At 44.4% G+C, this 12,882-nt stretch overlaps 1 protein-coding gene across 1 annotated transcript; it reads right to left on the bottom strand.

The window, feature by feature from the left end:
- Positions 1 to 1,005: 1,005 nt before the first annotated feature.
- On the bottom strand, positions 1,006 to 3,816 carry HNRNPA0 (heterogeneous nuclear ribonucleoprotein A0). The gene has a single exon (XM_074155746.1). The coding sequence runs from the start codon at positions 3,617 to 3,619 to the stop codon at positions 2,681 to 2,683; it is 939 nt and encodes a 312-aa protein (XP_074011847.1). The 5' UTR covers positions 3,620 to 3,816; the 3' UTR covers positions 1,006 to 2,680.
- Positions 3,817 to 12,882: the final 9,066 nt, after the last annotated feature.

Genomic DNA, 12,882 nt, shown 5'->3' with positions numbered 1-12,882 from the left:
ATCAACATACTCTTTCATGGCACATGACACGTGAAAATACCATAAAGCTCAAGTTGGTGCACAAATTCCTTTCCAAGTCAAACGACAAGAAACATCACAGAAGTGAATTTAACTTTTTCTTTGAAAACCAGGCTGTCCCTTGATAAGATTAAGCCTCCATTGCAAGGCACCGAATCATACGCCCAAACTAACACAGGACCCAAGACTCAGCAGTTCATTTCAGCTACAAAAAGGAAAGCTGTTCTTCAAGCCAAGCTCCAGGATGACTGTCCAACACGGTTTTAAAGCGCAAAGGTAAAGTAAAAAAAAATTCCAGCCCAGTGAACCGAAATAAAACCAACCACCTGAAGCTGTCGGCCGACAAGAGCAGGTACTCGCAGTGTTTTACAAATACTTCTCTGAAATGACTCGCGCTCTCAACAAGGTATTGGTGACGCTGGTTCACAGCAGAGGTTAACAAGCTTTTGAGAGAAAAAAAATTACAATATAATTGCAAATAGCAAGTTGCTTGGAACCTATTAATAAAAGCACAGCCAAAGAGAACCAGTTTCACTGCAAGAGTCATAAATTGTCACAATCAAGAGGAAATTCAGCTCTTGGTTTAAATCCTAACAATACCAAAAGGTTGTCCTGTTTACTTAAGCTCACAGAGGTTAATTAAGTTGATGCTAGTTTTACTTCTAACAGCAACAAAAACCCTCATTTCAACTAAACAAACAACAGGTTAGATTGATATCATAGACTGACACAATACCTTGAAATTTCACACAAAATCCTTCAGCCCAAAAGCACAAAGCCCTAGAAGTTTACTTTCCACTGGAATCAGTGGGAATTACATGCCTACTATCTCACATATCCGGAGCAAAGCAAAAAACCAGACGCGGTCCCACAAAGCATCAGCATTAAAGACTAGACTAAGTGCTTAGAAACCTGAAGTCAAAATAACTTTGTACTTTTTAAATCCATGCCCCGTGTCATACATACTCTCACTCAAGAATATAAGGAATTCAAATCTTTTATTTGATATCCATAAACCCATAAACGTTGCTATTCTATATTTCTATGCAAGAAGGCAGTTTTCCCCTAAAACATTATGCTTTTTAATAAACAACAAACTTCAATTCTATTGCGTGAAAGGGCTACAAATATACATTTGTTAATCAAGCAGACTACACAGATATTTTTGCTTTACAACTGGCACCTATGTTACTGGTACACTTAGCTGGCTCATTTATCATAGCGCTTTGCCCACGTAGTTTAGATTATCACTTTTTGAAATATGGGCAATTGCAATTATTTTTTTTTTTTTTTTTTAAAAAAAAAAGTATACGTGCTGAGGCAGGTATTGCAAATCCATTCCTTTTTTTTTTCCAGTCAATACTCATGGAGCCCATCTTTATTCACATGCAGATGTCATCGCATTCTACACCAGTCATCTAGTGGCATAAAGTAACTTTCAAAAGTCTAGTACAATTGTTAGCGAACCAATTTGACTCCTGCTGGAAGGAAGCCTGCAGCAAGGGGGCTGCCATCCTGTCGGTAGATGGTGCTGCGAGAGATTCTCGGGGAACTTTAACGAAGGACAATAGTTCAGAGTGAAAAGTCTGTTAACCCGGTACTATGAAAACAAGTATGCGTTTAATAGAAGGGATAAATGTCGACCCTTTCCTGGAAGGAATCATACACAGACAAACCGATAAGAGGACTTGAAACTAAGCAATCGGAAATTCTGAACATTTTATATATGAATGAAGCACATGCTTAACACAAACTATTTCTTCAAAACTACACAGTACATACGTTGATGGAGAAGTCCTATAGAAAAAAATTGACCAACCATGTCAGCACGTCAAACTGCCTAGTACAAGATGGTGGATGCACACAAACCGCATAAGTGAGAACGAATATTTAAAAAACAGACCACATCCACGGATTAGTACTTCAAAAATTGTCGAGTGTTTGAAAACAAATAAATCCACTAGGGGGGTAGCAAAAAAGTCAATTAGGACCTTTACTGGCAATAAAATATTTACTCCAAGTACACAGAGATTTTAAAGCAGAGGAACACTTGCTTCGAACCTAGAAAAGCCTTAAAACCGTACGGAATGGATCCTAGGAAAAAAAAATTAGACATGTAAAGGTCAATGAACACAATGATTTATTTAAAAAATAAAAAACGTAAAAACGATTTTTTTTTTTCCTCCTTTACAGAAATGTTAATTTCAGTCATGGGATCCGAGTAGATTTTGTAGAAAAAAATGTAGTAGCCAGGTATCGAGTCCTTACAACAAAGGAAATTCCCCCATAACCCTCCCCAGTTTTTACTCCAGATCAGCAAGACACTTCCCACCCCGTCCCCCCAAAAAAACAAATTAAAACAAGACATTTTTCGTTGCTAGTATAAAAACGACCAAGGTCCAAGTAATAATAAAAAAATAGAGTCCATCAATGACTGTAACACAAAGTATGTGTATGTGGGGCCCAGTCCATCTTCAGAGAGAAAGAAGTGGCACAGGCAGCAGAGGCGACCCTCAGGGGGCATTTAGGAGCTGCTCCCACAGCAGGGAGGCATTTAAAAGGAGCTGCCCTTCGGCGAATGAGGGGAGAAACCATTTAGAAGCTGCCCCGTATCAAAGGGAGGGCTCTCCACGCCACCCCCAATGGGTATGGGCGCTCCGGCTCAGAAAGAGCCGCCCCCGTAGCCTCCCCCACCATAGCCTCCTCTGTACGGTCCACTGTTACTGCGGCCCCCCCAGTTGCCGCCCCCTCCTCCACCTCCTCCGCCGCTCTTCATGGGGCCGTAGGAGGACTGGTGCTGGCTGTAGCTGCCGAACCCGCCGTACCCGTTGCCGTAGTCGCCGCCTCCCCCTCCGCCGCCGCCTCCGTAGGAGCCGCTGCCATAGGAGCCGTAACCGCCGCCGCCGCCTCCTCCGCCGTAGCCACCGTAGCTATTGTAACCGCCGCCTCCTTTGGACAGGCCGTTGTGATCCCGGTTGCCGGATCCGCCGCCGCCCCGACCCCGTCCTCCTCCTCTGCCTCCCCGGGAGGGCCGGGAAGAGCCGCCGCCTCCCCCGCCCGACTGGATGTCCTCCTTGGGCACGGCTTTCTTGACCTCCACACGGTGGCCCTGGATCGGGTGGAACTTGACCACGGCCGCCTTGTCGGCGGCGTCGTGGTTCTGGAAATAGACGAAGCCGAAGCCGCGCTTTTTCCCGCTCTGTTTGTCGGCGATGATCTCGGCCTTCTCCACGGGGCCGAACTGGCTGAAGTGCTGCACCAGGTCCCCTTCGCCCACGTCCCCTTTGAGGCCGCCCACAAAGAGCTTCTTCACCTTAGCGTGGGCCCCCGGTTTGGCCGAGTCCTCCCGGGACACGGCCCGCTTCAGCTCCACCGCGTTCCCGTCCACGGCGTGGGGGGAGGCGGCCATGGCGGCGTCGGCCTCCTCCACCGCCGAGTAGGTGACGAAGCCGAAGCAGCGGGAGCGCTTGGTCTGCGGGTTGAGCACCACCACGCAGTCGGTGAGGGTACCGTAGGCCGCGAAGTGCTCCCGCAGCCCGGCCTCTGTCGTCTGCACGTTCAGGCCGCCGATGAACAGCTTGCATAGCTGCGAGTTCTCCATGCCGCCGCCGGTGCCGGGGCTGCGCCTGGGCCTGGCGCCGAGACTCCTCCTCCTGTTGGGGGGCAGCTCCGAAGGTTTTTTCCCTCCCTTCTCCGTCTTTGCCGCTTCTTCCCCCTCGCTTGCTGCGAACAGCGCGACCTCACGGCTGCGGCAGCCGCCGGCGATGGCTCCCTCGGCCAGGCCCGACGCCTTCGCTTCGCCTCACCTGACCAGCAGAAGAGACGGGGGCGTCCCGGCTGCCGCCGCTCCTCAAACAGGGGGGTGGGGGGTGGGGGAAAACACAGGCACGCACAAAATGGCGGCTGCGACTTCTCAAGAGCTCGGCCGGCGACTGGTGCCCACACAAAGGGGACGCCGGGAGCCCCGCCCCCCCGCCCGCCGCCGCGCACGCCCCCCGCGCCAGCGCAGCCAATGAGAGGGCGCCGCCGGAGCCGCCCGCCACTCACCTTGAGGGGGCGGGGCTCCGGCCGCGATCGACGAGCGCGACGGCTAATCGGAGGGCGCGACCTCCGCCGCGCGTCGGCAGGAGGCGCGGGGGGTCTGGCCGGTGACGGACAAGGCGGGTAGCCAATAGAGTCGCGCAGTAACGGCCGGTGATGCGAAGCATCCTCCGCGCGCGCCGAGACAAGGGGCGGGGCCGATCCCAGCCCGGGCTGCGCCAATGCGTCAAGCCCGCGGACGTCAGCCAATGGGCGCCCGCCGGCCCGGCCGCGCGCGCTCTCCGCGGGCGGGGGGCCGGCGGGCGGCTCGCGCGGGAGCGTTTGAAACGCTTGACCGTTGGGCGGCGGCGGCGCGCGACCCCCTTCACCTCAGCGGGCCTCGCCGTTGTCCCCGGCCTGAGGCGGCTGCGCCCTCAGGGGGGACCAACCCCCTCAGGCCAGGGTTAGCCGCTGACCGACCGCCGGCACACGTCCGGCCGGGCTTCCTTTCCCTTCTGGCTGTATTCCATCCTCCACCTCTTCCAGCCCCAACCTCGCACCTTCGTTTCCTTCTGCTCGCTCGCCTTCCCCGGCCGTACGGCCACACGGACGGAATATTCCTGAGGGGCGGGGACTCCCCTCTGCGGGGGATCTCCCCGTTCCGTTTTGTCTGCTCCCTCGTAGCGTTAGTTGGCTCGTCTTCCCTCGTTTGTGTCCATTTTCCCCTTTCCAACGTGCTCCCAACTACCCAATCTGTTCTCTCAGGCAGCTTCTTTTTCGCTTTTCCTGCCACAGTTTCCTCCCGTTTCGCAGTCTGCTTTCCAACACAATCACTGCCTTAAATCTCTTCTTAGCACTAAAAAGGACGTATTTTCTTAGAGAAATTATTATAGCCATTCAAGGGTGTGCAAGCCCTGTGAAATGACTAATAACGAGATGTATTTCCTTTATTTTTTTACTTTAGTAGTACCTCAAACATCAGCAGCTTGAAGACTGGGGCACTATTTTCAACATAGTGAATTTTTTGGCAAAACCAGGATTATTTTTTTTTTGCCTTACACCCACTGGGGTTTATATTGGAGATTATTTAGGAAGTAAGAACGATTTTTTGTGATGGAATTTTCTTTCCTTGAAGATGAAAAGACCAGTTCACATTTCACTAGGCACGTTAGCACCTGCACCACACAGCTTCTGAAACACGTTAACTTAGTCCTCCTCACGGATATTTGTCTAATCTGGTTCTAAAACCTTCAGTAATAATACCTTCACAACCCCTCCAGGTAGATCATTGTTTCCACAACGAGATAAAAGTTTCCATTTAGATATTGAGACGAGCTTTGAAAAAAATAACCACATAATTGAATATATTACAGTAAGCGCAAAACCTCAAGAATTCATGAAGTCTTAAAGCATTCATGTATAGAGTACTCAACCCGCTCCCCCTCTTTGTTAAATAAATGTATATGCTAATATACTGTGGGCTCTACCCAGATGATAACAGTTCCAATTCTGTTTGGGACCTGGTTTTGACCTCTACCTGGATGCTCTGCTCCTTGTTTTCTGTCGCTTTGCTTTTTCAGGCACTGGATCCCGAAAAGCAGGTCTCTTTTGTCTCATCTATGATGATAATTCCACAGATGTTTTTTGAGATTTTTTTTAGGACACTGTCATCTCTACTAATTAGCACAGGTTGAGAGCATTACTTCTGACCGTTGCAGTATTTGTCAGACCCTTAAGAGCTGCACCTCCAAAGAAAGTGTTTGAACTGCAGAAATCTCCCTTGAAGTCACAGAATGATATGGGGTTGGAAGGGACCTCTGGAGATCATCTAGTCCAACCCCCCTGCCAAAGCAGGTCCACCCAGAGCAGGTTGCACAGGAACGTGTCCAGGCGGGTTTTGAATGTCTCCAGAGAAGGAGACTCCACCACCTCCCTGGGCAGCCTGTTCCAGGGCTCTGCCACCCTCAAAGTAAAGAAGTTCCTCCTCACGTTTAGGTGGAACTTCTTACGTTCAAGTTTGTGCCCATTTCCTCTTGTCCTGTCCCTGGGCACCACTGAAAAAAGACCGACCCCATCCTCTTGACACCCACCCTTTAAGTATTTATAAGCATTGGTCAGATCCCCCCTCAGCCTTCTCTTCTCCAGACTAAAAAGACCCAAGTCCCTCAGCCTCTCCTCGCAAGGGAGATGCTCCAGGCCCCTCATCATCTTTGTAGCCCTAGGTAATACCTGTTTTATACCCCGGTTCTCAGCTTGCAAAAGCCAATCTGTGCTATCTTATTCTCATTATCTTATTTATTGTGAAAAAGGTCTTAGTTTTAAGCTGCCTCAGCTTTCTGAAACAGTTCATTGCATGATCCCGTGAGTGCCAGTGCTGGCAGGAGGGAGGAAGGAGAACTGCTGTGGAAATGCCCCCTTGGAGACTCGCGGAATCGAGCGTAACGTTGACTGCACTGGAAGGTTTGTTAACTGATGGAGTCCGGAGGGGCTGAACGTTTCTGCACAAAGTAAACTCTGATTCTTCCTTATTCCGCTTCAGATGGTGTCAACTCCAGAGATTCACACTGCTAGTAAAATTCTGGCCTCATTTCTGTCACTGAGCCAAATTTTCGTGCTTTAGTCTCAAAGGCTATGATTATCATTAACCAGTAGAATTAATACTTGCAACATAGTAATCTGACATTTCTTAAACTGGACTTTTTTTAATGTTCTAGCCAAGTCTATTAAGACTAACTTATTAATATGACAGGAATATTAAATGTCCGTGTTTGACAACCACTTACAGGGAAAGATGTCAGGTGTTTGGAACCATTTATCTCAATGCATGAACGGACACAATCATTTTATCTAGCTTTAGAAAAGGGAATATGCCCACAATGTCACTGAAATATTTGTGGTTTTAAAATAAGCAAACATATCTTACTCTCTTTAAAAAAAAAAAAAGCTTCTTCCCAGAGGCCGTGTGCAAGTTCCACACAATTACAGGAAATACAAAAATATATTTTGCCTACCACTTATTGTAAAAACCGTGTGGCCCTTCCCAAGATGAATTAGTATCTGTTTCATGTAGAAAATAACCCACAAGAGTTTTATAGACCCTTAATAATTTACAGCAAAAAGGAAGAAAAATTAAGAGGCTCTAATTATGGCCTCAATGAATAACAAAGAAAACAGAACGCTTGTTTACGACTCACTTTCTCTCCATGAAAGTGAGACAGACAAGTAGAGCAAGGAAGAGATCAAAGAAAGGAGTCACTACTTCTTTCAGAAGAAGGAGATGAGGGTCTTTAAGATGTGAGCAAATCAGCAGGCAAAATCAGTCGCTGACACAACTCAAGTGTAGCACAACTGCTCCCTCTTCATTTGCGTTCCTGTCTGGTTGATTAATGAAAGGAAAACACCTTTAAAAAATATATACCCATCTCTCGCAGGTAGAAATGTCTCCTCTGATACCACAGAAAGGACAAACTTCACTTGACCTCCTGTCGTCCTGTCCACCATCCTGTCCCAGCTGCCGTGTAAGTGACCTCCTGTAGATCACGTATTCGCTCAAAATCTCGTTCTCAGAGTTCAGTCCCACACTGAAAGGGCCAAGCGCGCTGCAAACGTACATGTGCCCTGGCACGTACCAGCAGGCTCTGGTGATGCAGGGCTTCCTAGACAGCTAAACATCTCTTTCTCCTGCATATCCCACAGACCTTTATACCGCCCAGGTCATCTGAGCCACCATGGAGACTCCAGCCAGACCTCTCCAATTCCTGTCAGATTCACGCCTGGAGAAGCATCCAGTTACCCGATCGGTGCATCAGGTCACCTGTTATCAACATTCCTATGAGTTCCTTACACATGCCTTTTTCTCGAGCTGCGTGAGTCGCTGCACACGTGAGATACACAGGTACCCCAGCGGTGTGAGCACAGAGCCAAGCACGAGTCTCACACTGTACACGCGAGACGTGACAAGTCTGCTAAAACAAACAACACTCCAACACCTACAGCGGTCTCCCCACCATATTTTTAAACTGCTTTTAACTATATACAAGTAATATAATAGGATACATATCACCCTATGTATTTAAAAGGCAAACACCATTAAAGAGAAATACATACTTCTCCCCTCCTGACAGGGCAGTTGCAGAATTAAATTGTTTCAGTTCAGATAATAACCTCTGGAATAAAAATTCGTTGTATAAGCACTTCAAGTTTCTAACCCAGGTATAAGCTCCAGCTGTATCATCACCTAAAGAAAATGCATTTCTCAAACCAGAGGCACTGGCCAAATAATGCACTGTGTTAACTGTCTTCACGGGATATTTTAGTTAGAAGGATTAGATATTATTATATATATTGTTATAGTCTATATATTCTTATATTATACTATATATAATAGTATATATTATATATAATAATACATATTATATTTATGTTATATTATATATTAGAAGGAAGGAAAACCACATTATTTTCATGCATAAAACATTCCAGTAGAATTTGTACTACATAGGGTCCACAGGAGGGCATCACTGCTTCACAGATCATAAAACAGAGGCATTTCAACAGTCCCTTTCCAGCACTAGGCTTCCTATTTTACCATATATTCTTAGTAAAAGCTGATACAAAATAAATTATTAGGGAAGTCTTTATAGCAATTTTTGTCACTAAAGTAACATATTTCTGTCACGCTGTTTAATGGGTCCACACTTCTAAGACAGAAAAGGAATACTGCAGTTTTAGAAAAGAGCATCAGGGCAATAGAAGGGCATTAGAGGAAATCAAAAGTAGCTCTCAAAAGTTATAAATATTTAGATTATCTAAACCCTCAAAGTCATATCCTTTTCATTTGTTTCAACCTTTTTAATCTAGTTTATATCAGTGTGGTTAGCATCCATAGTCAACAGGTGCTGGTCCATTTTTTTAAGACAATTTAAGTGTATCAACTGTATTTTTTTATTACTTTAAGTATGTTTTTTTAGTATAGTGCAATCCTATAGATTTTGGTCTGGTTTTACCTTTCAGCAGACGGAAAGCATTTTGAAACCTACAGGATTCTTTTATTCTTGCAGACTTTGCTGATTTAGTTCTGCATTGACATGGTGCTCCTTGAAGACTGTAGTAACATCATCCTGCCTGTAGACAGATTTCATCCCGATTTTCTAAAAGTGCATGGGTGGAAACAGTCGGGAATAGAGGGGATTCAACCACAATTTCCCAGATCACTCGGAGAACCATACACATTCATGCAAGGAATTTTAATCTAATCAAAGAGATATTATTAGACTTTTAGAAGGCTCACTCCTTCCCAAATCAACGTCCCAGGCAGAGAGTAATTTTGCAGTTCATAGGAAGACACCTCAAACTTCCCCATCCTGGGCCTTTGCTTTAGCTATGAGTGTGAAGAACTTCTTAAATGAGATACAACTGTCCTTGAGAGAACTCTTGCTTTTTTGACAAAAGATTTGTCTTTCACCCTGTTCTGCTGTTTGTGCTTTAATCTGCATAAACATCAAATCTGTGATCTTATTTCGAGACTTATCATGAATTAACTCTGGTTGGGAGAGGGTTTTCATTGAAAAAGAATGATTAAAATGCACTGAGAGGAAACTAGATAGTCTTTTGCTTACCTAAAGTTTGAACATGACACACTTCAGGATAATTTCTACCCTGGGCAAATTCAGATGGAGAATAAAACACTACCCCTCTCTTTTATTTGCTTAATGCAAAATAAGATATTCTACAGATAAAAAGGTAACAACAGAATAACCCACAGGAACTATTTCTTCAGTAAGTAGTATTACAAGTTCGTCTTACTGAACAAAATCCTCCCTGAGCCCTTTGTAAGGGGAGTGTGCTGAAAGCGAGAAACACACCTTTGTGATGGGTGAAGTGGAATGTCATCAGAGAATTGAATTTGCATCCTTTCCTTTGGACTTGCATTACCATTTTTCCTTAAATCTTGCCCTCCCTCCTCTTCCCTCTGAAGCTCAATTTCTCTTTTCCTCTTTCATCTTTTCACTTTTCTGTCATAATTGATGATTTCCTTTCTTCTCTTTCCTAAAAGTTTATATAAGAGCTGGTCATCATTTGGAGTGATGGGATGAAAGTAAGAGCAAAATACAGCCTGAAAAGCAGAGGTTCTTGTCAAGGATCAAAGAGTCTAGCAATGCTGCAACAGATGTGAGAGGGTAGATCTTTATCTGAGTCCAAGACAGACCAGGATCATAAGTTTTGCCGAAGGAAGACCTGGAGCCAGCAGCAACCTCAGTCATGCTCTGATCTTTTTTCATCTGCAAATCTTTCTTTATGTATTTTCCAGTTAAAATTAACGTCTACTGGCTTTTTTCCCCTTAGCTCTTCCTAGGCCCCATCTATTTCTTCCACAGAACCTCTGTAGGGTGTTTTTTGTGGTGCTTTTGCATGACTGACGTTTAGCTTTGCTTGAAAACAGCAGGAGTTACGTTATGAAGCTCAATATGTACGAGCCTGAAATTAGCTCTATATTATATATACATATATATTCGGTGTATAAAAGTCAGGCTTTCTAGACACAAAATGGCCATGGAGAATTTATATTTTTATATAATGAGAAAATCAAAACTGTTATTACAGTTTGATACATGCAGGAAAACTGAAACAGACTGAGATTAACAGGAAAAGCCTTTTGATTATGTAAGTATTTCTTAATTAACAATTAGGACAGTGAAAGATGTTATAGCATGAGAACAGTAGGGTTTGGTGCTCACAGTGCTGTTATAAAAAGACTGTAGAATGGAAAAAAAAAAAAAAAAACAACCCAGAGATACAAATGATCATATTGCCCCAAAGTCTGTGAGCTATTGAAATAATTCATTCTTTGGCAGAGATCACTCTTGGAAAACATCAGCTGAAATTCTACAGAGCTACAAAGGATTAAATCAGGATTTGGAAAGTGGAAACTATTATAAAATATGAATTAATGGAGTCGCACTCCTATTACAATTACTCACATATCTTATCTCTTTTTTCAGTAAGAAAAGTAACTTGGCTGACCCAAAAAATAAAGATGCTAATCTTCCAGCCAGAGAGTATATCCATCTCCATCTCAATTGTATGCCAACTGAATAAGGTCCAGAAATTAGCTGAAAGTTCATGGCACGATATAATTTTAAAAATGAATATGCTATTATATTATAAGTAACTCATTTAAAGTTGAAGCAGATTTTAAAACAGTTGACTTTTCATTCTAGGCATGACCTAATTGAGAGGCTCAGACTAGCGTGAAGCGTCAAGGCTATTGCAAAGCCATTCTCCAGAGCTACGCAATACAACGGAGTGAAATCTAAACTCCAGATGGTGAACCTGAGTTATTTTTGTGATTTTTTTTTTTCCGATTAGGAAAAACATTCTGAATTGTGGAGCAGTGCTCCAACTTACATGTGTACATCAATCCTTCTTTATCTGCATGATCTTTGGAGAAAAATTTACAGTGCATATTTGGCTGATTTTCAGATATTGCTATTTTGGTGAAATTATAACCTATTTGCTGAAGACACCTCTTACGGTGTTGATCTCTCCACAAAACAGGAAAATGTAAAGGGACTGTGGTTTTCCTCCATCATAGCGTATTATCCTACTTTCCTGACATTAACTGGCACATCTAACACTAACATAAGAGATTTCCCGTTATTCTTCCTTATTTCCCTGTGCCCCTTTGAAGTGCTATAAAGAATAATACTTAAAAGTGTTGGGAAGAAATATTCCAGATCCTGCAGGAATATTACAGGTCACTGAACCAGCTCTTGGCCAAACTGCTGTTATAGAACTCTTTCACCTAGAAAGCTGAGAAACCCTATGCGTACATCTCTACTAAATCTTGCTTTTTGAAGGAGGGGGCTGCTCCAGGTAGGAATAAGGACTGCTGCACAGCTATGTGGGAGAAGCAACTAACCAAAAGCAAAAGCTTGGAGCAGTCAGCCATCAGCAAAGGTTCCTGCTGGGCAAGGAATCACGTAAACGCCAAAGCAAAAGGTGAGCTCAATGGACTTGTATGCTGGAGAATTTTTCACCAACAGGCCGTTGGTGAAATAGCTGCTGTATAACCAGAAATAGCAGCTGCTCTAGCTGCTGTATAACCAGATGCTTGGAAAAGATGTTCAGGTGATTTCAATATGAATATCATACCTGGTAAGCTTATAGGATCAGGCTTTTATTGGGCTGATTGCGATGAGGTGATAATCAGTATAATGACTGGCATTCAGTATAGCAAGAATCAGGACACTGTTTGTTTAGAGGTTTCTCGTGCCTTTGTTTTGCAAACTGAGACAGAAATCGCTACTGAAACTATTTAAAAATCATACCAAAACTCCCACCGTTTGCTATGATGTAGAGTCATCTCTGAACTGCTGAGATCCCGCAAAGGCAGAGTTACTCCATTTCCCCTTGGCTTTGGCGAGCCAATGCAGTCTTATCTGCAATAGAGTCGAACTTTTTGTTATCAGGTTACATATAAAGTTTGCTTCTCACTACAGTTGCAGTCCTGCCTTCCAGTCAGTTATCAGTGTCTACTGATAAAGGCTATTTTCCCATCACTTAATATTGAGCAATTTAAAAATAACGTGATCATTAATAGAAAGTAAATACAATTCAGCTATCCATTAACCTTCTTCGCAAACAGACGCTACAGCATTTGGCTGAAAACGATATCCCTTGATCCCTTCATACACAGCCATAAATTCCACTTATACATACCTTTGACGTCAGGCATAAACAGAGCAGGGACAGCTACATCCACGAGCCTCTGACGTCGGATGCGACCTCACTCACAACAGGTTACAACAATATTAAATCCACGGAAGGTGGCAGATTGACAGG

The sequence above is a fragment of the Numenius arquata genome, chromosome 11 (assembly GCF_964106895.1).
Source record: "Numenius arquata chromosome 11, bNumArq3.hap1.1, whole genome shotgun sequence".
NCBI classification, from domain to species: Eukaryota; Metazoa; Chordata; class Aves; order Charadriiformes; family Scolopacidae; genus Numenius; species Numenius arquata.
The sequence above is the reverse complement of the archived record's forward strand: the minus strand, read 5'-3'. Positions and strand labels throughout refer to the sequence as shown.